At 40.1% G+C, this 27,905-nt stretch overlaps 1 protein-coding gene across 1 annotated transcript; it reads left to right on the top strand.

Annotated features, from left to right (window-relative positions):
* LOC120427890 (uncharacterized) lies at positions 1 to 27,689 on the top strand. Its single transcript, XM_039592824.2, has 6 exons — positions 1 to 624; positions 19,786 to 19,987; positions 20,053 to 20,413; positions 20,480 to 20,573; positions 23,911 to 24,638; positions 24,861 to 27,689. The coding sequence occupies exons 1-6, from the start codon at positions 575 to 577 to the stop codon at positions 27,599 to 27,601; spliced, it is 4,176 nt and encodes a 1,391-aa protein (XP_039448758.1). The 5' UTR covers positions 1 to 574; the 3' UTR covers positions 27,602 to 27,689.
* The last annotated feature ends 216 nt before the right edge of the window (positions 27,690 to 27,905 follow it).

Raw genomic sequence — 27,905 nt, 5'->3', positions numbered from 1 at the left:
GTTCTCCCCTCGTCAGTTCAGTTCGCCAGCAGTCAGATTCCGTCATCGTCGTCGTTCATCGCCGTTGAGCAATCTACGCGAGAGAAAAAAAAACCTGGAATTTCCAGCGCTTTTTGGGCGTGAAAACGGTTCCCCAACCCCGGAACATCCGTCGCGGAACGCGGTGCCGTCGGTGTGAATCGTGGCAAACGGGTCGTGTGGGCCACGCAAGGGGGCCTGGAACAGGGTAGAATCTTACTTTTTTTCAACACCTTCGCGAAAGGTGCGGTGGTGGCAGGGAGTGAGCGAGACAGGAAGAGCAAGTGACCTGCTGGAAGTTTTAGCTCTCAAGGTGTGCGCTGGCAGTGTGTGTGTGTGAAGTAAAAGCAATCAAGCTGGAGAAAAAGAAGCAGAAGCAGGGGAAGGTTGTTTAGTGAAACGTCAGAATTAAATTTGGGTTGTTTTGGAAGGGCAGTGAGTTGGTGAAATAAATTGGGTCTTGCGTAGCGCGCGCCGTGTAGAAGAGGATTATCCTTCCGGAGCGTGTGTGTTTTCAAGTTTGGGAGGCGACCCTGAAGGCAATCAATCACACAAAATGGATAAATTTATCAGCATGTGGAAGGTGCGAGAACTCGCCGATAAAGTGTAAGTATTGCAACTGATATTATACATATTTTAAATATTAAATATAAAGAGTATAATATCTTTAAAATATTATCCTCGCAGAGAGTTGTTTATTTCATTTATCTTAGTTATTTTTACAATGTAAACTGAACATTCAACTCATGGTTTTTACCTCATTACTTAAAGTTTATTTCGTTGATTCCCAAGTTTATTAGTTAATATCATTAAGCACAAACATGTTATCGTAAATTGCTGCCGATTATTCATGACCACGTTGACCACGAACATGGGCGTTTCAAGCTACGTTTTATACCGTGTTTTACTTTATTCAGTTATAACTCTAAACTAAGTATACTTGATACTTCTAGAATAAAAGAATATTATGGTTTCACAAATCCAAATAATATTAGGTATCTAGTATCAGAGCAGGTATGCTGGGGTTATTCTACTTCAATATTAAACATTTTTATTTGTTGACAGACTCGATTATCCGAAGCCTCGATTATGCTAGAATTTCATAAATTTTGAATTACCTATGGGTCATTCAAAGAGATCCAATAAAAAAATTCTTGAGAATGTTGAAGAGGCCGCTCTGACTAACGGCTTTCTGGGGAATGGGATAGAGAACTGTTCATGCCGTTTAGGCTTGTTTAAAAAAATCACTTATGTACGTACAATACATGACATCCGACCTTACGTATTTATGCAAATTTCACCTCAGAAAAAGTTCTACAAATTCAGCATAAACTTGTGGAACAAACTTTATGTTTTCTGGGAGTGAAATGAAAACATCACAATCATAATGTAGGTTCCTTAAAGCCTCATCGCAAAAGATATAATGCAAGATTGTGCTTCACCATATTCTAACCAAGAACATCGTACCCGTCAGCACTGCATAAAAAGTTTTACGACGTTTCACGCGTTCACAGTTATGTGTGGCAGTGTGAGCACATTGTTGATGGAGAATAATAATTCAGAGCTGCCTGTGTGGAATAGCACGTGGCACATTTGCATACTAAGCACAATCTAATTGTAGACTTTTGTCTAAATTATCTTGCAATAAAATCACCCAATAAATATGCCTCTGGCATCGGTCTCCGCGACTGTTGAATCGATTTACCAGCAGGTCCCAACGGACTTGAACGGACTTGAAATATGAATTAGATCTGCTCAAGTCGTTTAAACCAAGGAGTGTGTGTCCTCGGGCACGCTGTCCCAGACAGACGATGCCTCCCGAAAGAAGTGTCAAGAAGCATGTTCGCAAACAGCTCCGTTGTGTTTTTGTTTGTCCATGCACTTGTCCCGAACACTCCCCTTGCAAGCTTGGAGAGATGGTGTGAAATGAGTTTTCACCAGGGTTGAAGAGTGACAGCATTAACACACCCACACGCAGCTTTTCACAACTCGGACTACGAAAAACTCAACCCAGCCCATCCCTACGGCGGAGGCGGTCCATTGGGAAATGTTTGTGGCCCTCGCTTTTTGACGTTAACGGGCGGGGTGTGTTTACACTGTGTCCATCCTGGCGGACAGCAACCCATTCTCGCACCCACTTGAGTCAGCGAGATTAAAGCTGCTTTTAAAGGGTTTGTCTAACCTTATACTGCTAACATCTAAACCACTACTTTTTTTTAATTACTTTGAATTTTGAGTTTTGACGAACTATAACAGTTTTCAAAATAACAGTGTAGAGGCAAACAAATCTGTATAATTTCACTTCGTCAAACTGAAATACCAAGAAAAAACCTGATAACAACTCTTTTCCATCTTCGTTTTATCTTTCAACGTTTTATTTGTTTATGCATTCATTCTTCACTTTATCGCCAAGTGATACGACAAATCCTCTCCAGACTTCAAGCCATTACTTTTGCGCTATTACAAGTGTCGGTGGTAGTGTGGGAGAGCACTTGCACCTCTCCCCGCCACTTGTTATCAGGTGGTTGATAACTTGTTTTTTTACTACCCTGAACTCACTCAAATTGTGATCGCGAGAACCGCTGAACTTTTCAAGATTTCAAGATGTGTTTTGATTTCTAGGAAAACACTATTTACACTGTGCTTTCATGGACGTTTTTGAGCAGGTGGAGACGAATTGATTCAGTTGTGATTTTCAATCTCATCACACGATTGAAAGGAAAGGGTTTGAAAATATTCATTGAATTAAACGTAACGGTTAAAAGAAAAATAAAAAATAACAAATTATTTTTCCTTTTTTTGACCCACCTTCATTTGTACTTATCGACTCAGAATCGAAAACTGAACAAGTGTCTTGCCAAGTTTTGTCGGTACTGACTTATTCGGATTGGTGCCCCACATGCGCTATTAAATTGCTTGAAGATCCGCAAAGTTGTTCAACACTTAAGTATAAAAAAGCGTCAAAGTTGAGTATCGGATGCTGGAATTTTGATGGCGGATCTCATATATTGCAATGGAAATAACTACACAGAAAAAAAATATGTAAATTTACACAGCACGTAATGACTGTTTCTTATGTATTCTCACTCAATGTAATGTTGAAATATGATGTAAAGAGTAAAAAGTAATGGAAATCACTCCAATGTAAATTTAAATCTAATGTAAATCATGAATCTAATGGAAACGTTGAGCATGGAAACTCAAATCTGATGAATTTCTACCCGTGTTCGGCTTCGTGTAAATTCCTATTTAATGTAAATCATATATCCAATGTATTTCTGCCAAACGTTGACTTCAAAACTACCCGAACTAAAAATAGTTATATTTGGTTCTCTTTCTATCGCTCTCATACTTCGCTGGCCCACTGCCTGAGCCTCTTCCTGAACAAGTTGATGCTTTAGCCGCTCGTTTATAAAATGCGAAGATGGCTCAGTCGGCAGCGGGTAGCAGCAGTATCACCGAACATCCTACCCGTCGTCCGTTCGATTCCAGTCCAGCGTTATTCCACTTGGCCGTCGACGAGGAAGCGTCCTTTACCTGTGAAGCAACTTTTTAAAATCCGAATTTCCTTTTGCTGCCCGCTTCAATCATTTTAAAATAGAACATAGGCCACACCCTTTTCCTTCTGCAATCCAAGTCGAGTTTCTCATTCCCATTGGCCTATCAGAATTAGTTGATTTGAACTAATGTAAATTCCAAAAGTAATGTAAATTCCAAAACTAATGTAAATTTCCAATGAATCTAATGTAAATTTCCAATGAACCTAATGTAAATATACATCATTTATCATGATACCTTTTGGTACATGATAAATAATGTAAATTTGCAGGAATATTTTTTTCTGTGTAGGTTTAGTGATTTTTCACGCTCGAAAATGGCAAATTTCACGGGGACCTCAATTTCAAAACAAAAAATTTCACGCAAATTTCGCGGATTTTGAAAAATGTTAAAATAACTCTGAAAATCCTATGTTTAAAGCATGAGCATGAGCATGAGCATGAGCATGGTTGACTGCCAATGAGCTGCTACTCCGTTATTGACAGATCAGCTGAAGTTAAACAATGAATCAAAAATGATCAGTGGGAGCCAACCATCCGTTCACTGTTTAACCTCTGAAGATCCCTACTTTATTAGTCAATACCGGCGCCCTCCCAAGAAGCCTGCAGTTCAACGAAAGGGAGGAATGTTAGTCCGATAGTTGAAGTTGCAGACTCATCAAGCACATAGTTTTTCGCTATATACTTGTTGATACCGCATGAGACCGTTGAATCCACAGCATCTCCTTCAAGCATCACGTGATTAATTTTTTTTTTTGGTTAGTAGGATAGGGTATTGGCTTTTCGATGCCTCCCGAGCTACGACGCTATGGGGAGGACTTTCATAACAGACCCGTCGGCGAGCCTTCCGAGCAACGATGCTATGGGAAGGTCTTTCTGGTTAGCACACAAAATCACTCACACATAGTTATTTTGCTCCACTATTAACTCGACGATCCAAATTGTCAGTGCGTCTTTCGATCATTATATAGAAATGGCTTTTTCACCGCAAAAAAAATAAAACCTTATTCGAAAAATTTAAACACAATCCACCCGACGCCGTGCCTTCCGATCAACGATGATATAGGAAGGGCTTTGAAAATCACAAAACAATAAATTCAGTCACACACAGTTCACGACAAAAGGCACACAAAAAAATCACTTTTCACTTCGAATATTTTTTAAAACACCTTTACAAATTATGCACTCACCCCATACGAACAGCGGCACAAAAGCACATAAAAAAATTAACCTGAATAATCACGACTTCGCGTCCCCACTTCCAACGCACCAATGACGCTATTATTCGATTACCACAATCACTCACCCCATACGAACAGCGGCACAAAAGCACATAAAAAAATTAACCTGAATAATCACGACTTCGCGTCCCCACTTCCAACGCACCAATCACAAATAGCGACACAAAAGAGACGAAAATTATCACGAAAAAACAGGACTGCGCGTCCCCAGAAGCACTGCACTTATGAAGGCATTATTCAATTATTATGCCCAATCACCCCATGCACACAAATAGCGACACAAAAGAGACGAAAATTATCATGAAAAAACAGGACTGCGCGTCCCCAGAAGCACTGCACTTATGAAGGCATTATTCAATTATTATGCCCAATCACCCCATGCACACAAATAGCGACACAAAAGAGACGAAAATTATCATGAAAAAACAGGACTGCGCGTCCCCAGAAGCACTGCACTTATGAAGGCATTATTCAATTATTATGCCCAATCACCCCATGCACACAAATAGCGACACAAAAGAGACGAAAATTATCACGAAAAAACAGGACTGCGCGTCCCCAGAAGCACTGCACTTATGAAGGCATTATTCAATTATTATGCCCAATCACCCCATGCACACAAATAGCGACACAAAAGAGACGAAAATTATCACGAAAAAACAGGACTGCGCGTCCCCAGAAGCACTGCACTTATGAAGGCATTATTCAATTATTATGCCCAATCACCCCATGCACACAAATAGCGACACAAAAGAGACGAAAATTATCACGAAAAAACAGGACTGCGCGTCCCCAGAACCACTGCACTTATGAAGGCATTATTCAATTATTATGCCCAATCACCCCATGCACACAAATAGCGACACAAAAGAGACGAAAATTATCATGAAAAAACAGGACTGCGCGTCCCCAGAAGCACTGCACTTATGAAGGCATTATTCAATTATTATGCCCAATCACCCCATGCACACAAATAGCGACACAAAAGAGACGAAAATTATCATGAAAAAACAGGACTGCGCGTCCCCAGAAGCACTGCACTTATGAAGGCATTATTCAATTATTATGCCCAATCACCCCATGCACACAAATAGCGACACAAAAGAGACGAAAATTATCACGAAAAAACAGGACTGCGCGTCCCCAGAAGCACTGCACTTATGAAGGCATTATTCAATTATTATGCCCAATCACCCCATGCACACAAATAGCGACACAAAAGAGACGAAAATTATCACGAAAAAACAGGACTGCGCGTCCCCAGAAGCACTGCACTTATGAAGGCATTATTCAATTATTATGCCCAATCACCCCATGCACACAAATAGCGACACAAAAGAGACGAAAATTATCACGAAAAAACAGGACTGCGCGTCCCCAGAAGCACTGCACTTATGAAGGCATTATTCAATTATTATGCCCAATCACCCCATGCACACAAATAGCGACACAAAAGAGACGAAAATTATCACGAAAAAACAGGACTGCGCGTCCCCAGAACCACTGCACTTATGAAGGCATTATTCAATTATTATGCCCAATCACCCCATGCACACAAATAGCGACACAAAAGAGACGAAAATTATCACGAAAAAACAGGACTGCGCGTCCCCAGAAGCACTGCACTTATCAACTCTGAAAATCCTATGTTTAAATCACAGAAACTACTTTTTATGCTTCATTACATATTATTCTTTAATAAACTAAAAACTTCACTAAATTTGAATGCGACACAAAAAAAAATCTCCTAATTTTCAAAAAAACATTATCCTTCTGGTTTATGGATGGGCTGGCTCTATATAAATTTTGAAACAAAATGTCGGGCACGCGTAATCTCATTTACTGAACTGCTCTTTTAATATTCGACTAACAAAGCTAAAATGATTTAGCTAATTTGTTTCTGTTATATCATTTTTCATTTAATTGAATTTCATATCAAAGCAAGATTTAACAATCTTACCAGTCAAAATGAGTAAAATAAATAGCTAGAGTTCTTTTTTAAATATGTTCTATAAACATACACAGAAAAAAAAATGTAAATTTACCCAACACTGAAACCATGCTTTGAACGTAAACATGCCTAATTTAATTTTGAAATTCACTGTAAAAAGTTGTTTTGCATTTAAACAGCCTCCATGTAAAGTGAGATTCAATGTAATTTATGAAATGCATGTAAATATAAATTTTGGTTCTGGAAAATCAAAAATTTGAAAATATAAAGAGCATGTAAATATATTTCTGATGTAAATGTTTCGAAATGTAAACTTAAAAAGCCTCTAAATTCTATTTTTGGTTAGCATCGCGAATGACAGATCAAGCGAAAGACTCAAAAACAGTTCAATGTTTGTTTCGCAGCGAAGTGGAAGTGGAATTTTTTACTGCTGGATTTCAACTGCAAATCCAATATTAATGGTTTGTTGCAACAAGGTTTGATAAAGTAAACAAACAAGTAATTCGAATGAAACTTCTTTTCCAGGATCATCTACATTGTAGACACGAATTCTTGCAAAACATTGTAATAGGACCAAAGCCGAAGTGTAAACAAAGAGTCTATCCTGCCCGTTCCAAATGTAAACTTCAACTGGCGTGAGCAGGATAGACTCTTTGTTTACACTTCGGCTTCGGCCCTATAACATTGTTTTGCTTGAAATGCAACTATTGTTTATAGTTTCGTCACATCACGATCGGCACCAGAAAATCGCCCGGAAGGTGCAACAGGGCTTGCAACGCGTTAGGAGGAATCACCAGAAAGTCCAGTTGTTTTGTTGGTCCCGGGCCGGAGTGGACCCGGAGAAAATGCCGTCTGTAGAAAGTTTTAAAGCTGAATGTTACCGATCCACAGGCTTACCTCGGGCCCGTCGATGCCGTACGATTTCAACTTTCAAAGCGACACCATCCTGCTGATGGCGGGAATGTTCACATTGGCCGGATGCTCATTTACGGGGCCGGTTTCGATGGGGCATTCCGTCCTTTTGTAGATATTTCTCCAGCACGATCATGGCGAGCTGTGCCTTTGTTGTGATTCGCCAGATCCGATAATCTGGAACCGGTGAACGGAGCTTGGGGGCCAAGAAGAGCAAAGTAAGGTGTTTTTTTGCGAGTGTTGAATGGCCGACATGAATTTACTTCAGCGATCCTTCGTCAGATGCCCGGCAATCTCAATGTAATGTCCACGTCCGATAGTAGATTCCTGACCGGTATGGTGGCCCTCGTTGATTTCTTTCCTCCGCGGTATTTGTTATTTACTTTTTAGCTTTCAGGTTTTTCAGGTCGGAACGGTCGGAACAGGTTTTAGAAAAATCAAAAGTGTCGGAGTTTACACAGTAAAGTTGGCTTACCAAAAAAGACTAAAAACTTGTATAAATGGTTACTCCGACAAAAAGAGCGTACTTTTCACCCAGTCTGAAACGGAATTCAGTTTCAAACGCAACAACCGGTACCGGGTATTGCGTTTGAAACGGAACTCGTATACGTTTCAAGTTGAATTCCGTTTCAGAATTCGGATTGAGTTGACTTAGTCTTTTTATTCAAAAATGAGTGTGAGAATCTCCCAATTCACCTTTAATATTCAAAAAGACATATTTAGCAAAATTCCAAAGTTTAAATTGAACGAATATTTTAGGAAAAACTATAAAAAACGGCTTGAGATGAAATCTTGAGATCTTTTTAAAAGGTCCAATAAACAAAGTTTTTAAATTTTTGCTCAATGCGGTACCAAAAATACTCAAAAAGCAAACATTGAAAATTTTGTTTATTGGACCCATTTAAAAAAACTCTTGAAATGTTAACGATAAAGCATATTTTATTTTCAGTACAAAGACATATTTTTTGATAGGCGCAAAACTACTACAAAGGATTTTTAAATTAAAATCGAAAAATTGACACTTTTATTAACATTGACAGTATCGTAAAACGTCACGTTGTGCCAAGAGATCAAAATAGTAGTTTATGCAACAAGTTGCAAAAAGAGGATTTTTTCAGCACGAGTCGTACATTTATCCAACGAGGTTCACCGAGTTGGATAAATACGACGAGTGCTGAAAAAATCAAGTTTTGCAACGAGTTCCATACAACATTTTTTGCAATTTCGAAAAACACCCATTGAGTGAAATTTTAAGTCGAATTTTCATGTATTTTGTCAATAAATCGTTTAAATCAAAAAAAATTGAAAAGTTTTACTTTTCGAAACAAGTGCTGAAAAGTTCAACTTTTCAGCACCCATTTCAGTGCTGAAAAGTAGAACTTTTCAGCATTTATTTTGAAAAGTGTTGCTATTCGATTCTATTATTTTTGGTACAGAAAAGTAGGCTATTTCGTCGTTCAAGAATGACAGGAAAAGTAAGTAGTTTCACGACGGAATTGCAAAAATGTTTTTTTAAGCAAATCAATTCTAATCGTTTACGATTTTCGTTTGAAAAGGGCTAATACACCAAATTTTCAGTTTTTGCTTTTTGAGTGTTTTTTAACACTCCCGACTTAAGGCGGTTTTAAAAACACCCAAAATTTGGTTTATTGGACCTTTCAAAAAAACTCTAAAAATGTCGATTCGATATTACTACTATAATGAAATTTTTCTAAGTTCTGAGAATATTTGAAATAAGTTAATTTGATCGCAAAGAAAAATGTCTGAAGAGATTTTTAATCAATTTTTAATTGAAATTGAAGTAAATATTTAATTTCATGATTTCATGAGTTTGCAATATCATTCTGAGGTCAAGTTTTTTTTAAATACATATTTGCCTCCAACTACCCTACAACCTTTTTTTTGGTTTTTAAATTCTAGGCCCGTTTGAAATGTTTACACCATCACGCAACTCCGACAGCCTCAAGCCAATCTGTCAATGTCGTCGCTGTTCAAGGTCATTGCACTCAAAAGTCAAAACAAAACTAAAACAACACACTCGTCGCCTGTCGCGGATCGAATTTAAATTCCGACCTGGAATTCAGTCGGTACTCGCCGGGAACCGGCTGCAGCTTTTTGTTTTCGAAGGTGTGAATGCGTACGAGAATCTGTGCTGGGATCGTCATCGGGTTAAGTGCGATTAAAAACGGTGTATATGATGAGCAAATTCGTTCGACCAGATACCGTTGCTGCTGTTGGTGTTGTAATCGTTCTACTAAAACAACAATACGGGCATCTTGGGCCGAGGTCGACCAGGAAGCGGCCAATCTGCGACGAGGCACGTAAATGGTCGCAGCTATGCTGCATTTAGCTAATTTCACCCAGATTGTTTAGACAACTTGGAGGTGACGGAACGCCGATTTGAACGCACTCGACAAGGGTGGGCTGAACCCATTCTAGTGCATCCCAGATGGATCGCCCCAGTTAGGCTAATTAAATTAGCTTACAAATTTTGTAAGTTGTGGTTGAACATCTCCCGTTGCTGGTCTACATTTAGTATTTATTCTAAGCAGTTTGTCATGAACCAGGAAGGTCAACCAAGCCTGAATCCGGCCAGTGACTACGCTAGGTCACTGGGCATGCAGGGGCGTGTTGGCGACAACGCAAATCGTCACGCCTCCATAAAGCTTTCGCTCTAGGTGGGATGGATTTGACATGGATTTTTTTCCAAACTAATATTGTGGTTTGTTGCAGCTTCCTGTTTGCAGTTTACTCAGTCTGGACGTCATGCTGGATAAGGTCTTTTTCAATAGTCTACGCTCGGAGCATTTAGTCAAGCAATTGGAGCGCAAGTAGATCATCTTGGCCTAAATGGGCACGAGGTGGGCGTGTCGGCGAACGGCTTCCGACACAACATTCTAAAGGAAATCGCGACGCTACGAGACTGGTCCCTACAAATTTGGATCTGCGATCTATCAACATAAATGAAAATTAGTTGCACCGAGTAAGTATATATTCCTCTGGTCACCGTGGTTTCAAGTATTGCATTTTTTCAATGCTAATAATTTCCGCAAAGCTAACATCACAATTTGCATTCTCTAAGTGGCAATTTTGTTGTTGCTTTAAGTGAAATTTCATACTACTCCTATAACTCCGTTGAATTTTAATTCTGATACTACTTTTCAAGCTATCAGTTTTATGTAGTTTAAAATGATCCACTTTTGTCTTTGCTAATCAATGAAAAGTACAGTTTGATGTACATCAACTGCTTCAATTGGTTAAAAGTGATAACAAAAGTGCGTCGTTGAAAACAACATTGAGCTATGAAAACGTTTGAAATTTACATCAGATTCAAAATTCAACGGAGTAAAAAAAATTTAGGCTTCGGTAAAATTACATCGATTTCATCGGAAAATTACAAGTTTCAGAAGCAATTTTTGTTCGCCATATTTAAGTCGGATGGCATTAAAATTTACAATGAATTAGATGTAAATTAGCATCATTAATGACGTGCACTTTTGGTACATCATTAATGATGTAAATTTACCGGATTATTTTTTTCTGTGTATGACAGACAGGTCCTTTTCAAAAAAAAAAAAACTCTGGATAGAATTTTCTGCTACATTTAGCCCATTCAACAAAAATTTTGTTAGGGATTTTAGCTCACTTTTCAAAACTAATAAAATTTAATTAAATAGTCTTTTTGGATGAAACATTTATTAAGTTGTTATTTTAAAAAAATATTTAAGAAAATTGATAAATTTCACGAATTTTACGCCGTCCACGAAATCGTCAAAAATCACTAACCCTATATTAGTAATTAACCCAGGTTTTTACTCGCTTAATTCTACAGTAGTTTATAAGATTATTTTTACTCCTTTTTGAATTTGATAAATTATTTTGAGAAAAATCGTTACATTTTCACACAAACATAAAACTTCACGGGATTTTGCGTAAAAAGCCAAATTTCGCGGATTTCACTCTGCTCGCCAAATCGTGAAATTTCACTAACCCTAAAAATAGCGTCCGGATCCTCTATTGACTCTTCTTTGATAAGTAAAAAAAAGTAAATCTTTTCCTGTTCCTGAGCGGAACACCCGTGAAGAGTATCGGGGCCGGCATTTACAAAGCGGATTCAGTGACAGTTTATTATTCAACTTAATGTTAAAATGTTAAGGTTAATATTAACATTCCATAGGTTGTCTTCCTAAGGTGTCGTAATAAGGTCCGGTTTGTGACGATACCAGGGTTGTTAGAATAACAAAATATCAGCTCTCAGCAACTACAATTATCCCGCCTGAATATTCATACCTCAAATACAACTGCTCTTCTCTCCTCATTGAAAATCTCAGCGCCGAACATAGCCGAACACGTTTTCGTGTTTACCCACTCGCGATTGACATTTTCCTTTTCTCTCTCATTCCCGCTTCCACGATCATCCTACTGCAACAGCGTTTAACCACAAAAGCCGCCACAAAACCAATTTCGCAAACGCAGTTTAACGGGACGTCATGCGTGGTCGGCTCCTAATCGCACTCTCGCGTTCTCTCATTGCAGTTTTCGGAGATATTGAGAGACTCAGCGGTGAGAGCGCATAGTCGAGGAAAAGGGGAGGAGTGATAGAGAGAGAGAACGACATCGCTGGGAATCACGAGATACAAGAAGAGATCTCACAAGCTATAGTGACGGCCGCTAAACTCTCGGATATTTTTGGTGCAGAGATAATCTATTGATAACTTTTTTATCACTCATTTGCAACACTGGACGATACACAACCTTCCATTTACTAAACAATCGAAAAGAAGGGAAAAGATCACCAGTTGTGTTGGTCCTAGCCGGGATTTGAACCCCGATCTACCGCTTACGAGGCGGAAGCGTTACCACTGGGCTACGTGGCTCGGTCTTCTTGGATATGTTTATCAAAATTCTTTTCTAATGTGTCTAAAGTTTGAAGATCTGGCATCCCTTTCTCAAATATGACCACCTAAGTTATATTTATTCAGTCATAAAATTTGAAGATCTGGCAACCTTGCCTCAAGTTATGAACACATGTTTGTAATTTTTTTGAGCAGGATTTCACTTATAAGTATAAAATCTAGGACCGGATTCATAATCCAAACTATCTTTCGGAAGGTAATCAAAAGACCGTCCCAACGTGCCTAATGTTTGGAAAATTTGGCAACTCTGTCTCTTCTTATGACCATTTAAATGATATTGATGTATTTTTTTTTATGCCAGATTTTAGTTAGACTAAGTTTTATCATTGAGATGAATATGATTTTCAGATTTTTTTTTGTGCTATCCCTTTATGGTTAGGAGTGAGGAAGGCACCAACCACATAGGTGAATAAAGCTAGTTTTTTTTGTATTGAATTTTAGACAGTTTCAAACATTTGAAAATAAATTAATTGTGGGACCACAGTCTAGAAAAGATGTGATTTACATTTGAACAGTTTGAAACCTCCAATTTTCCCACATTTCCTGAATCATCAAAACTTAACTATGTCGATTTGGCATAACATTCTTCACCTTTTTGATTGCGAACAATCGCCCAACCTGTAGAGGCCGCTCTACCTTCTCGACCTTTTTTATATTAAGGCATTCAATCGGAAATTCCAGCAGCGTGTGTTTCTGCACCGATAAAAGCTCAAACTTAAGCTACACGGAAAGGGGTAGTGGTGGTGGTGGTGATTCCGGGTAATGGTGGCGTTTCGTTTCGCTCCACGACACGGTGCTGCCAAAGATGGACTAGCTCTGTACACTACCAAGGAACGTCTGAGAATAAATACACAGATTGACAGAGAGAAAAAAAAGTTTTATTGGTAATTTTATGAATATTTTTTGAATTTGTAAAATGTTTTCCACATATTTTTATAAAACCATATTTATCTAAAACTAGAGCGTCCAATTTCCCGGGGTTACAAATTTCCCGGGAAACGGGAAATTTTCAGCCAATTTCCCGGGAAATCCCGGGAATTCCCGGGAAATTATAAATTTGTTGAACATTGTTATGATCTTGGTTTTAATTAATATTATACAACAAAATTGTATAGGACATCAACATTACTGGTTTAAATAAGTGTGAAGATCAATTAACAGCTTGACTGCATGTAAAAAATCATTCAACTACAAGAAAATGTTTTTTGGTATTTTTTATGAGAAATTTTAAACTTGCCTCTGTGACCAGTTTATTGAAATGAGAAAAAAAAAACATGCAAAAATTGTGTTTTTCATGACAGATACTTGTTTCAGCTCTTGAACAAATGGTAAAGCTTTTTAGTGTTGGTTTTACTCTAAACAACCCAATGTTTTCAAATATTTGAAGTAAGCTTTGAATATATTTTGCATTTTTCGAGAACAAACAATAGAAAGTAATTTTTCAATGATTTTGTTTTGTAATATTATGCAACATGATTTAAATTTAACGATAAATTAACATCATTCCACAAAAAATCTTCTATTTTTTCACATTTAATCCTCTAACAACTGTAGTTGCACCAGTGCTCCATAATTCTTTTACTTCAAAATGTAATTTCTTTAGTACTAGGTTTTCAACCAATTGAATTAATTCTTTTTGCACAAATTCGATTTTCATCTCATTTGATCATGGTAAACAAAAACGTAAAAAAATCTCAATTTTAATTTGGAGGTAAGGAGTTAATATTGTTTTGATGATATAACATCAATCTGTTAAAAGCTTACCTAATAATTGTAATAATTTAATACTCATTAAGCAAGATCTATTCCCAGTTGTTTCAAAAATTAATATTATCAGAAATAATTCTTATATCATAATTAATTATATAAAAACCAAACAATTCATTTAATTGAACAAAATCATGTTGAGTTTGTTCATTTATTATTTTTTCAGAGCAATTTAAAAAAATAGTTGCAAAAATTTAAGAAAATGTATACTTCCGCTTGAATTTCGGGAATTCCCGGGAAATTTACAAATTTCCCGGGAAACGGGAAATATTTTTTTTCGGGAAATCCCGGGAATTCCCGGGATTTTTTTTCCCGGGACGGGAAATTGGACGCTCTATCTAAAACTGAAAAAGTCATAGAATTCTGATATCAAGTCTTGCATGAATCAAACCTCCTGAACCACCCAAGAAAGGAGCACCCAAATATGTCAAGAAGAGACATCGAAGAGTTCGATCGCTTCGCGTTACACACAGTTAATTTCTAGACACGACACGACGAAGCACTTGAAACTCCTCCAGCTATAGCAGCCGAGCACTCTTGAACGTCGGAAGCTTTAATGGAGTGTCACGTAGCGGAGCGCGAAACTTTGATTCGATGAATGGAGAGAGAGAGAGAGAGACGACTGTTCCCTACTACGTGTATCGTGTGTTTATGTCTGTGACCTGGTCTCAAAAATTCAAAAACAGACAGTTGTGACGAATCGAGCAAAAAGGGTGTCGATTGTCTATGAGGTAGTGTATTTTTTGAGGAATTTTTGAGTTTTGATTTAATTCTGTATGAATTTCAAAATTCTTGAGCAAAATTCTCAACTGATACTTAATTACAAAATAAAAAAAATGAATTATATAATTAACAAAGATTATTTCAATCGCTCTGGATACATCTTCCCAAAATCCTTTAAATCTACAGCTGTGCCTCGACCTTGCAATAAAATCAACGTTCCAGCAAATCTCGTTTCCACTCATTGAGCTTTACTGGTTCCAGAATGAAAAAGCACTGAATCGCGCTCTGGCTCTGGCTCTGACGGATAAGAGCACAGTTTCCACTATTTTTTTGCCACTCTTATAGTTTTCACTTTGCACACTTTAACTTTTCCGTGATGGGTGATTGTGGGTGGTGGTTTCTCTCAGCTTCCCACAGCGCCATCGTGACAATACACAAATCCCACAGGCCCCATTGCGCCCCTTGTTCAAGGTCGACCCACGACATTAACCCTGGGATGGTTTTTGGAGGTTTGTGAGAGGATAATGTGCACAATTTTGACAAAAATCTAATGCGATTTTTTTTTGAAAATAAAAGCTTATATTTGAAAATTATATTTTCATTTACACATCGTAAAAAACAGTCCACTTTACTTTAAGCTCGAAGTAGTTGGCGAATCCTTAAGGCAAAATCATCGTACATTTAATGAGTTCCTTGGCAGGAACAATAAAAGCCATACATCATTGCTTCTGCTTTTTCTTCTTCCATCTCTTTCCAAGTAAGTCCTTGCTGGGTGGCTCATCGCGAAAGAGGTTGTGGGTTGGTCCGTCCTACCATAGTGATGAAGACCATCACGGGTAGACGGATTTAAATGCCATGCATCAGGACGGGATGGATGGCAGTGATCCGGAAGATGGATGTGAAAGCTCGTAATAATAATGCCGCCGCAAGGTGGGGGTGAGGTGGGTAGTGAAGGGGGGCTTTTTGTTCTCGGCACTGTTTCAAAACGCATACACTTATGTAACGAACAGAATAAAGGATTTGCCGTTCTCATCATCATTCCAGGATAATGTAAAATTACAGGAATAAAAATGGAAATGGGAATTTGGGATATTTGTAATGATTTGATTGATATTTAACCAATTTGTAATTGTATACATAATTATGAGGACTATTAGTTTGATTATTTTGAATTTTTTTTTCAGAAAACATATAGAAATACAATTTTTGGTCTCATCAAATATCATAACTTTTATACGAGTGCAAAAGCTCAAATATTTTACAAAAGTCGGGAATTTGCCAAAATCCGAAAAATCGGGAAAAAAGTCGGTAATTTGTGATTTTTTATTAAAAAGTCGGGAATCCTAAGCATACTCGTTTGAAAATTATTTTTTAACGCTTAATTTATTTTTGTTTTACAATTTTGAAATAAAATGCACTTTAAATATTAATCTTCTTTAATAACATACTTTAAATTTAAGGTTCCTTTTACATTTTCAATCTATTTGAAAATTAAAATGATTTCTAAGGCATTATAAATCCAAATTAATATAGGATGCATTTGACACAAATTTGCATAATATTTTATTATTGTTCAACTAAATTCATAAATCCAAGAAAATTTGATTTAAGGTATTGCAAATATGTTTAAAGAATATGTCTTGTCAAACATTTCACTTAAAATAAGTGGTAAAACATGGAACCATATCAAAATAAATTTTGAATTTAAAAAAAAAATTAAATTATGGCAGTTAAAAACTGACAACAAGATAAATCAACATTGATTCAAAAATTCAATATCACAATATACAAAATTGATAAGGGAACTGGTAAAAACCTTTTTTTAACGAATTCCTTGATATGCTTCTAAATTCTTTGAAAGAATAATAATAATAATCATGTTTTAAGCATTCTATGATTGCAAATAAAATGAAATGAAGAATTAAATTTTTAATTCAGTTATCTTTAACTCTTTGCCATTTCCAGTTGAAACTAAGAATCAAAACTATACGTCATCTAAATTTAAAAATAAACATTTAAATTGAAAGTAATGTTAAGCTTTCGGTTATTTTTCAAACACTTAGACTGATTGGCTGATTTTTTTTTGTTTCTACTCTGAATCAAAATAATGAGTGCTTCCATTTTTGAAGTTTTTTTTTAGGAATTGGTTGTTATGTTTCTGTTTTTACAAAAAAATCAATAGTTTTTTTTTAATTTATTTAAAATTTGTTTTTGATTGCTGATACTGACTTTTTTTTAAGAGTTTTTGTTTGAAATCATTCTTTAGATAAGAAATACGTGTTATTTGAGTTTCGGAAAAGTCGGGAATTTTAAAATGGGATTTGAGTATTCACCCTGTACTTAAGCTCGACAATCGAAAATAAGACAACGAAAAAAATGTTTTTGTGATTCGATTATCCGAAGTGAAATTATGCCAAAGCTTTCGGATAATCGAGTCTGGACTGTATTACATTCTTGTAAGTATAGTACAGTCCAGACTCGATTATACGAAGCCTCGATTATCCGAAGTTTCGATTATCCGAAAGTTTGTATGGGACTTTGGATAATCAAATCACGAACAACAAAAAAAAATCGTATTTTTTTGTTTTCTTACTTTAAACATCAAATTCAAGTTCTGCGACCCCAATTTATTTAAATTTGAATGTTTAAATGCCTGGAAAATTAAAAAAATGCATTTTTTCAATATTTCATCATCGCCATTTTGGCCGCTACTTGAATTTAAAAATTCTAAAACACTTTAGAGAAGTTTCAGGGTCATACTAAAGCTTAACAATCAAAAATAAGGCAAAGAAAACAAAATCGTGATTCGATTATCCGAAGTGATTTTTTGTCAAGTAAAAAAAAAGTAAATCTTTCCCTGTTCCTGAGGGGAACACCCGTGAAGAGTATCGGGGCCGGCATTTACAAAGCGGATTCAGTGGCAGTTTATTAATCAACTCAATGTTAACATGTTAAGGTTAATGTTAGCATTCCATAGGTTGTCTTCCTAAGGTGTCTTGATAAGGTCCAGTTTGTGACGATACACTACCTTCCCTTTACTAAGCAATCGAATCCAGAAGGGAAAAGATCACCAGTTGTGTCGGTCCGAGCCGGGATTTGAACCCTGATCTACCGCTTACAAGGCGGAAGCGTTACCACTGGGCTACGTGGCTCGGTCATTTTTTGTCAAGGCCTTCTATTCGGATAATCGAGTCTGGACAGGATTGTTTTTCAGTTTTCTATTATTTTAAACAAATAATTTGGTTGCTGTTTTTTTTAGCTTTTCCCATTCTTTTAAACATAAAATACCTATATGTGTATTGTTCGATTCTTCAAAATTTGCAAGATTTTTTAGCCCTTGGCTGATGATTATTAAGTACTAATGATTTTTTTATTTATATTAATATTCAACAAAATTTATGGAACTGAGAAATTACTGTCAATTCGGACTACCTTCATTTTTCCACCGACATTTTATCTTTTCGACCATTAGTCCGTGCGACATTTTTTTTCAGAGTCTAAATAAATCTATGAAAAGCTATAATAAATCTTAGCTTATAGAATATCATCCTTAAATACATAGCAAAGTACTAAAAACCTTCAATTTGTTACTTTTCCAATCTAAGATAAGACTAATTCACAATTTCAAACAAACCATCAGTTGTGCTCCAACGATGACCCCGTCAAGATGGAAACTACAAACTACTCTCCTAGCGCTGGTCCTGTACACTGCGACCGAATCAATACCTGTGGAAGACTACGTTGTGTCCGTGGTCGAATAGATGGCAAAAAGTGATCTCTCAGTTCCACACTGTGTGTTTTTCGACCCCTCGATGATCCCTTGGGGAAGATTTTTACCGGTCAACGACTGAACGATGTGACTAAAGTCGTCATCAACAAGCCAGTTTTGGTGGATGAAAATTTTGACTTGAGCACCGAACCGACAATGATCGTCATGTGTGCGGTGTTATTTAAGAAAACAAAATCTAAATTTTCTGCAAAGGATGTTGTATTACAATGCGGTTTTCTTGAACTTGAAAACGCATGAAGTTGTAGTTTTTGGCATTGTGGCTTTTGGGTTCTACTCCGAAAACAGCAGTCCTCTACTGTTCACCGATCTTTTACCCACCTGGATGGTCCTGGGATTTGGATTTGCTGCAGGATCCTTGATTTTTGCAGTAGAGAAAACATTCGGAATTTTTAAAATTTAAAATCAAAACCAACCTCTGAAAGACCCGTGCCGCGTGACTCACGCTATCCACACACACATGATCATGATCCATACAAATCCACTGTGTGCGGTTTCTGCGGTGGCATGTGCCGGTTGTCCCCTCTTGCACCGACCGCGGACGATCACCTTCAAAAAAGTTGCCTTCTCTTCTCTACACTGTCTGGCTGTAGTAAACACACTCAGCGATCCTCACAGTTCTCAGACTCAGCGTATACACCTAAGTAACATTTCTGCAACGGCGTACGCGCGTACGATCGCGTAGAATGGGGAGTAAAATGACAACAACAACAAAAAACTGGTGTTTCTGGTAGCTAACTGAATGAAATCCTTGACGCGAAGAACGACCTGATGGCATGGATGATTATGACACGGCAGCTTAGAGCTCTCTTATGGCGGGGGGTAATTTGGGCTACTTTAGGCTCTCGTTTGCGTTGAAGTCCGGGACTAATTAGATCTACCTTCTTCTCGTTTTCTTCCTTCCAAAAACCAGCACCAACGTGGTGATGAACTACACCGAGATCGAGGGCAAGGTGCGCGAGGCCACCAACGACGAAGCGTGGGGCCCGACCGGTCCGCTGATGCAGGAGCTGGCCCACGCGACCTTCACGTACGAGCACTTTCCCGAGGTCATGTCGATGCTGTGGAAGCGGATGCTGCAGGACAACAAAACCAACTGGCGGAGGACGTACAAGGTAGGAGTCAAATTCTTTCAAGAAAACCCCTCCAGAAATACATTTCGCAAATTTCCCCTCGCTAGAGTCTCCTGCTGCTGAACTACCTGGTGCGCAACGGGTCGGAACGGGTGGTGACCTCGTCCCGAGAGCACATCTACGACCTGCGCTCGCTGGAGAACTACACCTTTGTGGACGAGAATGGCAAGGACCAGGGCATCAACGTGCGGCACAAGGTGCGCGAGCTGATCGACTTCATCCAGGACGACGACAAGCTGCGGGAGGAGCGCAAGAAGGCCAAGAAGAACAAGGACAAGTACATCGGGATGAGCTCGGAAGCGATGGGCGGCGGAATGCGGTACGGTGGATCAGGGGGTGGGGGTGGCGGCGAATATGGCGGGTACCGGGACAGCGGGTACGACGGCAGGAGGAGCGAGGATCGGGGATGTAAGTTGATCATGCTGATGGAGATCTTTTTAAGTTATGGAACTAAAAATTGTGATACTTTTGTAGATAACGAGGGAAGAGATCGCTACGAGTATGACTACCAGTACGACGGAGAACGGGAAGATTCAGATACAGAGTCAAATGGGCCTTCATCAAACCGGTAAGTAGAGAGAACCACTTATTTAAAAAAAAAAATAGCCAAAGTAGTTATGGCGTAGACATAACCAGAATGACATTGGATACAGTAGTTTGCGTAAAAAATCGAGGCATCTTAAGGGCACTGGAAAGTGTCTCAGTATTTACCGAACTGGAAAGCAACTAGCTAGAAGTCGCTGCACAAAATTTTAAATCCTTTGGTGCAAAAATCGTTCCATTTAGAATTTTTCAAACAAAGTTTTATGCGTTAAGGAGGTATTAAACTATGACAATCAAACAAACTCGCACTTTTTGACAGTTTGACAGTTTTGTTTACAGAAACGTCAGCCTGCATACAGTATACTTTGTTTGCGTGTTTGGCCAACTCTCAAACATGAAAAAGTGCTAGTTTATCATAGTCTAATACCTCTTAACGCATAACACAAATATGTATCGTGGCCAACAATAAATGCTACCTCCGCTATCTCCGTCCAAACACTGCTCAGAAAAGTCACCTAGTTAAAGCTTGAAAAAATGTCTAGATATCTAGAGTTTTTTAAGGTCCTATAAGCTATGGGGTTATCTATTTTTATAGGACATTAAACATATATTTGAATTATAAACTTTTTTTAAACTTTATGTTTCTTTGTCTTCTGGAAAGCCTTTTGAAAAGATAAGAATAAATTTTAAATTTTTTTAAAACTCTTAAATATTACATTATTTATATATGCCGCCATCTTAAATCACAGAAAAGCAGATAACTTGAAACATTTTTAGATTCATATTTTAGGTAAGAGAGCTTTTGCGAAGAAATCAACATTTCGTGATTCGATTATCCGGAGTAAAATTTTGGCGAGGATTTCGGATAATCGAACTGTACATTTTTTCCAAATCTCTATATTTTTGAATTTTAATTTTAGAATTTCGGAATTTGGGATTTTTTTAAAGTAAAAATAAGCAAGTTTTTTTTTTAATTTTTCTTGCTCTTGTTAGTGCCCTAGTTATAGAAATAATTGATCCAAAATGGATTATGAAGCAACACACAGCTGAAAGGAACTCCAAAACTCTGTTATGAATTGCAAAAGAACTGATTGTATCTTGATTATTCACCAATAAAACCGAATTGAAATTGAAATATTAAAGTAAAAACGTTACTTAATCCACCAGAAGGTGGTTGCTGCCTTCCTCCTGAAAGCTTTGGCTAACGCTTACTTAGTAAAGACACTATACATCTGAGTGCTGCCATCTATGATTAATTTTTATTATTCATTTGAAAGCACTGCAGTGTTTGTATGCGTGCACGACGTGCACTGAGCGGAAAGTTCCGACAGCTATCCGCCGGAGCTTTCAAATTATGTAAATAATGACCCTTTTTAGTATCAACCAAAACAGTTTTTCTAACATAACTTTTGAAGTACTGCACCAAACTGGATGAAATTAAAAAAAGACTTAAAGGACCTGATAGCGAATCTAAAAACATAGATCCGGACAAAATCGGTCGGGCCAGTTCCGAGAAAAGTGAGTGAGAAAAAAAAATTCTACGTCCATCCACACGCACAGACATTTGCTCAGAATTTGATTCTGAGCCGATATGTATACGTAAAGGTATATCTAGAAGGCTTATTTAAAAAGTTCAATTTTTAAGTGATTTTATAGCCTTGCCTCAGTGAGGTGAGGAAGGCAAAAAAGTAAATCTTTCCCAGTTCCTGAGGGGAACACCCTTGAACAGTATCGGGGCCGGCATTTACAAAGAGGATTCAGTGGCAGTTTTTTACTCAACTAATGTTAACATGTTTAGGTTAATGTTGACATTCCATATGTCGCCTTCCTAAGGTGTCGTTGTTAAGGTCCGGTTTGTGACGATACACTAAACCTTCCCTTTACTAAGCAATCGAATCCAGAAGGGAAATGATCACCAGTTGTGTTGGTTCGAGCCGGGATTTGAACCCCGATCCACCGCTTACGAGGCAGAAGCGTTACCACTGGGCTACGTGGCTCGAATTTTTTTTCCAATTTTAAAATTTGTGATTTTTTTTTAAGTTTTAGAATTTTAGTTTTTTTAACAGCTTAACATTTTAATGCTCTGAAAGGCATCATTCCCGATCGGCCATTTGGCGGTTTTTTTTTTGGAAAAAAAAACATTCAAATATTGGTTCAGGATATTTCAAACAGAAAATCGGTTTCTATGTCTAGATTTTGTTTTAAAAGGACCTATAAGCTATTGTCTTTCATATGTTTATACTGCCCACCATTGAAAAAACGGCTAATATCCACTTTTGGCAAAAACGAGATATTAGCACCAGGTGGTAGAGATGTTCCAACGCATCTTCTGGAACTTGAATTTTACTGAAATAGTGCTTAGACTTGGCTGCCGATGCGAAAAACCAAACGGCTAATATGCCATTCTTATGGGAAATTGCCTTGACGGAGATTTTGTCACAAACACTAAAACGCGTTTTTCTCGGAATACTTGATTTGGCATAATAGCCGAATTTTCAATTATGGGCAGTATAGGACCTTATAAAAGAAACTCTGGATGTGTTGTTTGTAGAAGCTTTACACATAGTAATTATTTTTTCATATAAATCTACTATTTCTGGACCCTGAATTCAGAACAATCATTGACAGTCATTGCCACAAAAGTGAAATACACCATCTACCACCTTAAGGTCATAGTTTCTGAATCAAGATTTGAATTTTTTTTTCTAAAACGAACATAGCCGCCAAATGGCCGATCGGGAATGATGCCTTTTAGACTGAAATCCGGAAAATCTTTGGAAGTCAGAATTGAACAAACCCTTTCTTGTATTCTTGAACTTAAAAATTTCCGATTTTTGTGTATTTTTGGAATTTCTTAATTTTAAAATTTGTATATTGTAAAATGCTTGAATTTTTAATTTCTGAATTTTTGAATATTTGTGTTTTAATTTTCTACATAAACTTTGATAGATATTTGCAATAGCCTTATGGTCGGAATTATGGAACAATGCCATTCTGGAATAAGTCATTGAATGTAGCCCAAGAGCTTACAACATCTAACGCTAAGATTAGCTGTAGGTATAAGCGTAATCACAGTCTGATTCTAACTACACTTTTCTATAATTTCACTACCGGTAAGCGGGTATTGCATTGCAATCATTTATTTAAAAAATACTAGGGAAGTACGGGAACGATCTGCTGTAAATCAAATTTCGAGCCAACAACTGTTCATTAGAATGAGTTATGAAAAATTGGCACTCTAGCAAGCACTCAGGCACAACAAAATACAAACAGGAAGCTATTACAATTGATTTAGTGAGGAAGGTACCAATCACTGCGGTGGCTTAAATAAGGTTTTTCTTTTCTATCTCTCTTTCCCCCAGATATTACGACAAGGAGCGCTCCAAAAGCCCCGCCACGCGACAATCATCCTCCGTTTCGGCCCACTCACACGCTTCCGGCTCGACCCTCGGCAGCGGCGAAAAGAAGATCAATCTCAACATCAAAGCCCCGACGACCGTGTCCGCCGTGACCAAACAACCCGTCGGCGGCTCGAAAGCGACCAAGAAGATCGACATGGGCGCCGCGTCCAGCTTCGGCAAATCGACCGGAACAGTGGCCAGCAGCAACGTGCCGACGGCCGACCTGGGCATCAACTCGCCCACCCACCGAAACACCCACGCCGAGGAGATCCTCGTGACGCATGATACGAACGCGACAACAGGGGACGATCTGTTCAAGACGTGTCCCGGCCCGCCGTCGGTCGGCAGCCCCGGCAAGCTGGAGGAGTTGGACGATTTTAACCCGCGAGCCGCGGACGTACCCGCCGCTGCTGCTGTGCCCGAGTTTGGGGACTTTGAGTCGGCGTTTGGGGCGCCGCCGGCGAGCAAACCTGCTGCTGGGGATGACTTTGCCGACTTTGCGGCGTTTGGATCGGCGGCTGTGCCGACGCCTGTGGCGCCGTCGACGGATTTGTTCTTCGGAATGAGTCCGAGCAGCGGCAGTTCGTCGGCGAATCTGTTTGGAGGGATGGCGCAGCCGACGGCTGCGGCGCCGGCGGCCAACGACCTGCTGTCGGACCTGAGCGGACTTTCGCTGGGCAGTACCAATGGTGAGTTTCGTTTTTTTTTTTGCTTTTTTGAACGATTTTAGTTTGTTGCATCGCTGATAATTTATTGGTAGTTGCATGCAAAGCTTCGACACGGCCGCTGAAAACGAGTTGAGTTCGCCGGTTCTGTCTCTCGCGCGCGCGTTTTTTGAACCCCCCAATTCTCAAAGAAGTGTCATGTTCAGTGCGGGTGAAAAAACGTGCGTCACCTTTGTGTCATTTCAGCTGGCACCGAGTTGAGGCGCTGTACGCAGGATCTTCGCCGGGTGCTGCAAGAAACGCCCCGAATTCGTTCCGGGGAGGAGTTGGACGCGATTCGGAGGGGGCTGGACGGCTTGCTGGAGTGCTTGCCGGGGCCGAGGACTCCGGAGCAGCTGTTTCGGGTTGATCGGGAGGATGGCGGAGCCGTAGATTGGGACCGGTTTGCGGCGGAGGATTATCCGGGATTGCTGGAGGAGTTGGTGGCACGGTTTGACGGAGAGTTTCCCGGGATGCCGGTGCCGGATGGGCGCGTTTGGAGGTTGTTCTGTGTGGACCGTAACCGGGGCTTTGTGGTGGAGAATCTACGCGTGTTGACGGACGCGACGCTGCTGGAACGGAATCGAGAGGTATTTGCTTTGATGTTGAGTAGATTAGTTCAGGACGATGACTGGCTTGGGGGAACGATCGTGGACGCTACGTTGGTTGAGAGAGGCTCGGAAATTGATGGATTGGCGAAGCACAATGCCCAAGTTAGCAGCGAACAACTGGTGCAGCTTCTGGTGGCCGTTCCAAACCGAGTGGCGAACGTACTTCAAAGGAACACCCCAGACGTGTTCCTGCCGGAACGATTCTCACAAATCTTGCTTCAACACTGCTTGAAGGCCATCGATTGCGTAGCCAGGGCCACCGAAATCCATCAAAATCTCACCACAGATCCGACATTCCTCTCAAAGCTTCTAAGCAAGATCGTCACCGACTTCAACTCCAACAAGCAATCTACCCATCTTCAAACATCTCTTCAAATTCTCTCAATTTGGGCTCACTCAAACTCCCACAAGCCCCTACTTCAAGCCATCTTCACCAACCTGTCCCGCGCGGCCATCGAATCTATCGCAGTTATCACGCTCAACAAAGGCATCGACCTACACGACCTCCTCCCGGAAGCCCTCACCGGCGACTGGCGCTACGTCCTAACCCAGAAGATCCCCCTCTTCAGCACCTTCCCGAACCCGGATCCCGTCGTCGAAAACCTCCTCCACCTGCTCGCACGAAAGAACAAAACCCTTCTCCACGACCTAATTCAAGAACTGATCACGGTTTGGTCCTCGCGGACCGCCATCCAACGAACCCCCTTCGAGCAGCATCTGTACGCGTCCAAGCTGTTGCTGCTGGCGATGGCCTACCAAGCGGAGATCGAGAAACCTTCGGCGGAACAGGTTCGCGAGTTTCGGCGGCTGTTGTTTGGCGGACTCAAGTGCCACCTGGAGTCACCGGTCAAGCAGATGCGCTGCGTCGGGATGATCGTGGCGGAGGTGATTTTGGGCCGGTTTGACGAGGGCGATGTTCCGGCGGAGAATCGGCTCCGGTTTGAGTTTGAAGGGTTTGATGGGAAGACGCTGGCGGTGGTGGAGGAGTTGAGGTGCTATGGCGGCAGGTGTCGGTTTGCTGGGGATGAGCTGTCCCAGGGTTTGATTGAGGGTGGGGAAGTGCTGGACAAACTGGTTGAGAAGTTATTTGAATGCTCAACTGGACGTGGAGAATTGATTGATTTCAAACCTGTCGAGACTCCCGTCATTGCTGAAGTTGAGGTCGTAGACATGAAACTTCCAGACAGTAAGAAGGTCACTCGCAAAGAACAACGCGACAGCGATGACTCTGAGCTCGACTCGGACGATGATCTGGAACCGTACGATCTTTCAAACGATACCAAAATCGACCAGGATCGCCTGCGGCCGCGCTACCTGCTAGATCTACGCGAAGTCCTGCTCGACAACTCCGACCAGCAAACGCCGCAACGCTTCGAAATCGCCATCCAAGCCGCTCCAGACCTTATCGATCAGCAAATGGCCAACAACGACCTCAAACTAGCCCTGGACCTACTCCAAATCTTCCTCTCCCTCGAGAGTCGCTGCTACATGGAAGACTTTGAACAGCTCAAGTTCACCTGCCTGGTCCGCATCGGAACCACCTTCCCAAAGCAATGCGCCGAATATCTATGCCGAGAGTTCCACTCCGACATCAGCAAGTACTCCCTCCAACGGCGCGTCCTCATGCTGGACATCCTAGCCCAAATGGCCAAAGTCCTCGCAAACCTGGACAAAACCGACAAACCCCCAACCCCAACATCTCCAACCCAGCCCAAAAACCCCACCACCAACCTCCTCGAGTCCAAGTTCCGCGAAGAAGCGGAACAAGCCCGCAAGCGCGCCCTCGCCGAACGCATCGTCCGCGACCGCATCCAGTCCAAAACGCGACGCTTCAGCTCGCGCCCCCTCAACGCATCCCAACCCCCGGAAACCATCAACCGCTTCTCCCCCGTCGCCGGCCACTTTTTCTACCCGCTGCTCCGCGGGTTCGGCTCCAAGCAGTTTCTCTTCAGCGCCAATCTGTCCTTCCAGTACGACGCGGATCAACTGCTGCTGACCACGTTCCTGCAAACGCTTGCCGTGTTGATGATCTGCGCGGAAAATTGTCCCGACGGGCGTCGCTTTGCTCGCGAGCTCGTCCAGCTGAGCGTGATGCTGCGCTTCAGCGAGGAGCCCAAGGTGAGGGCCAGCGTGCTGCAGATGTTGGCCGCGGTGCTGATGGCCGTCAGCAGGGAGGTGCTGAGGCAGGATTTGTACGCGGAGCTGATGGAACTGCGCGGCTGGTTGGAGGAGTGTACCCGGGAGAGTGTGGTGGCGCGGGCTGAGCAGAATGAAGAGTGTCGAGAGTTGGCGAGACACGTGCTGGTGATGTGCTATGGGGTGCTGTCGGAGCAGTGAAGTTCGTGGACAATAAAGTGTGTCATTGAAAATCTTTGTAATGTTTGAGAAATGTTGATTCCAATAAAGTTAAATTCATTTTAAAAAATCATTTAATTTAATCCGAACAAAAAATCTATCGACTCCGTCCGACGTTGACTCCACAATTTTGTATTGCATTAAACTTTATACATACGATCGATTTGGTTTGCGAGAGCCATGAACAAATGGTTTTAAGGCTTCTAGAGTCCTTTAGCAACTCCGACTCCTGGTTACAAAAAGACCTGACTCTACCGACTCCTGGTACAGTTCTGACTCAAATTCC

Source organism: Culex pipiens, chromosome 1, assembly GCF_016801865.2.
Source record: "Culex pipiens pallens isolate TS chromosome 1, TS_CPP_V2, whole genome shotgun sequence".
NCBI lineage: Eukaryota > Metazoa > Arthropoda > Insecta > Diptera > Culicidae > Culex > Culex pipiens.
The sequence above is the reverse complement of the archived record's forward strand: the minus strand, read 5'-3'. Positions and strand labels throughout refer to the sequence as shown.

Excerpts from the sequence above, each read along its gene's own strand:
- LOC120427890 (XM_039592824.2), top strand. The coding sequence starts at position 575 with ATGGATAAATTTATCAGCATGTGGAAGGTGCGAGAACTCGCCGATAAA. Across the intron at positions 625-19,785 it reads CGAGAACTCGCCGATAAAGT|CACCAACGTGGTGATGAACT; the intron begins GTAAGTATTGCA and ends TCCAAAAACCAG. Across the intron at positions 20,414-20,479 it reads GAGGAGCGAGGATCGGGGAT|ATAACGAGGGAAGAGATCGC; the intron begins GTAAGTTGATCA and ends ATACTTTTGTAG.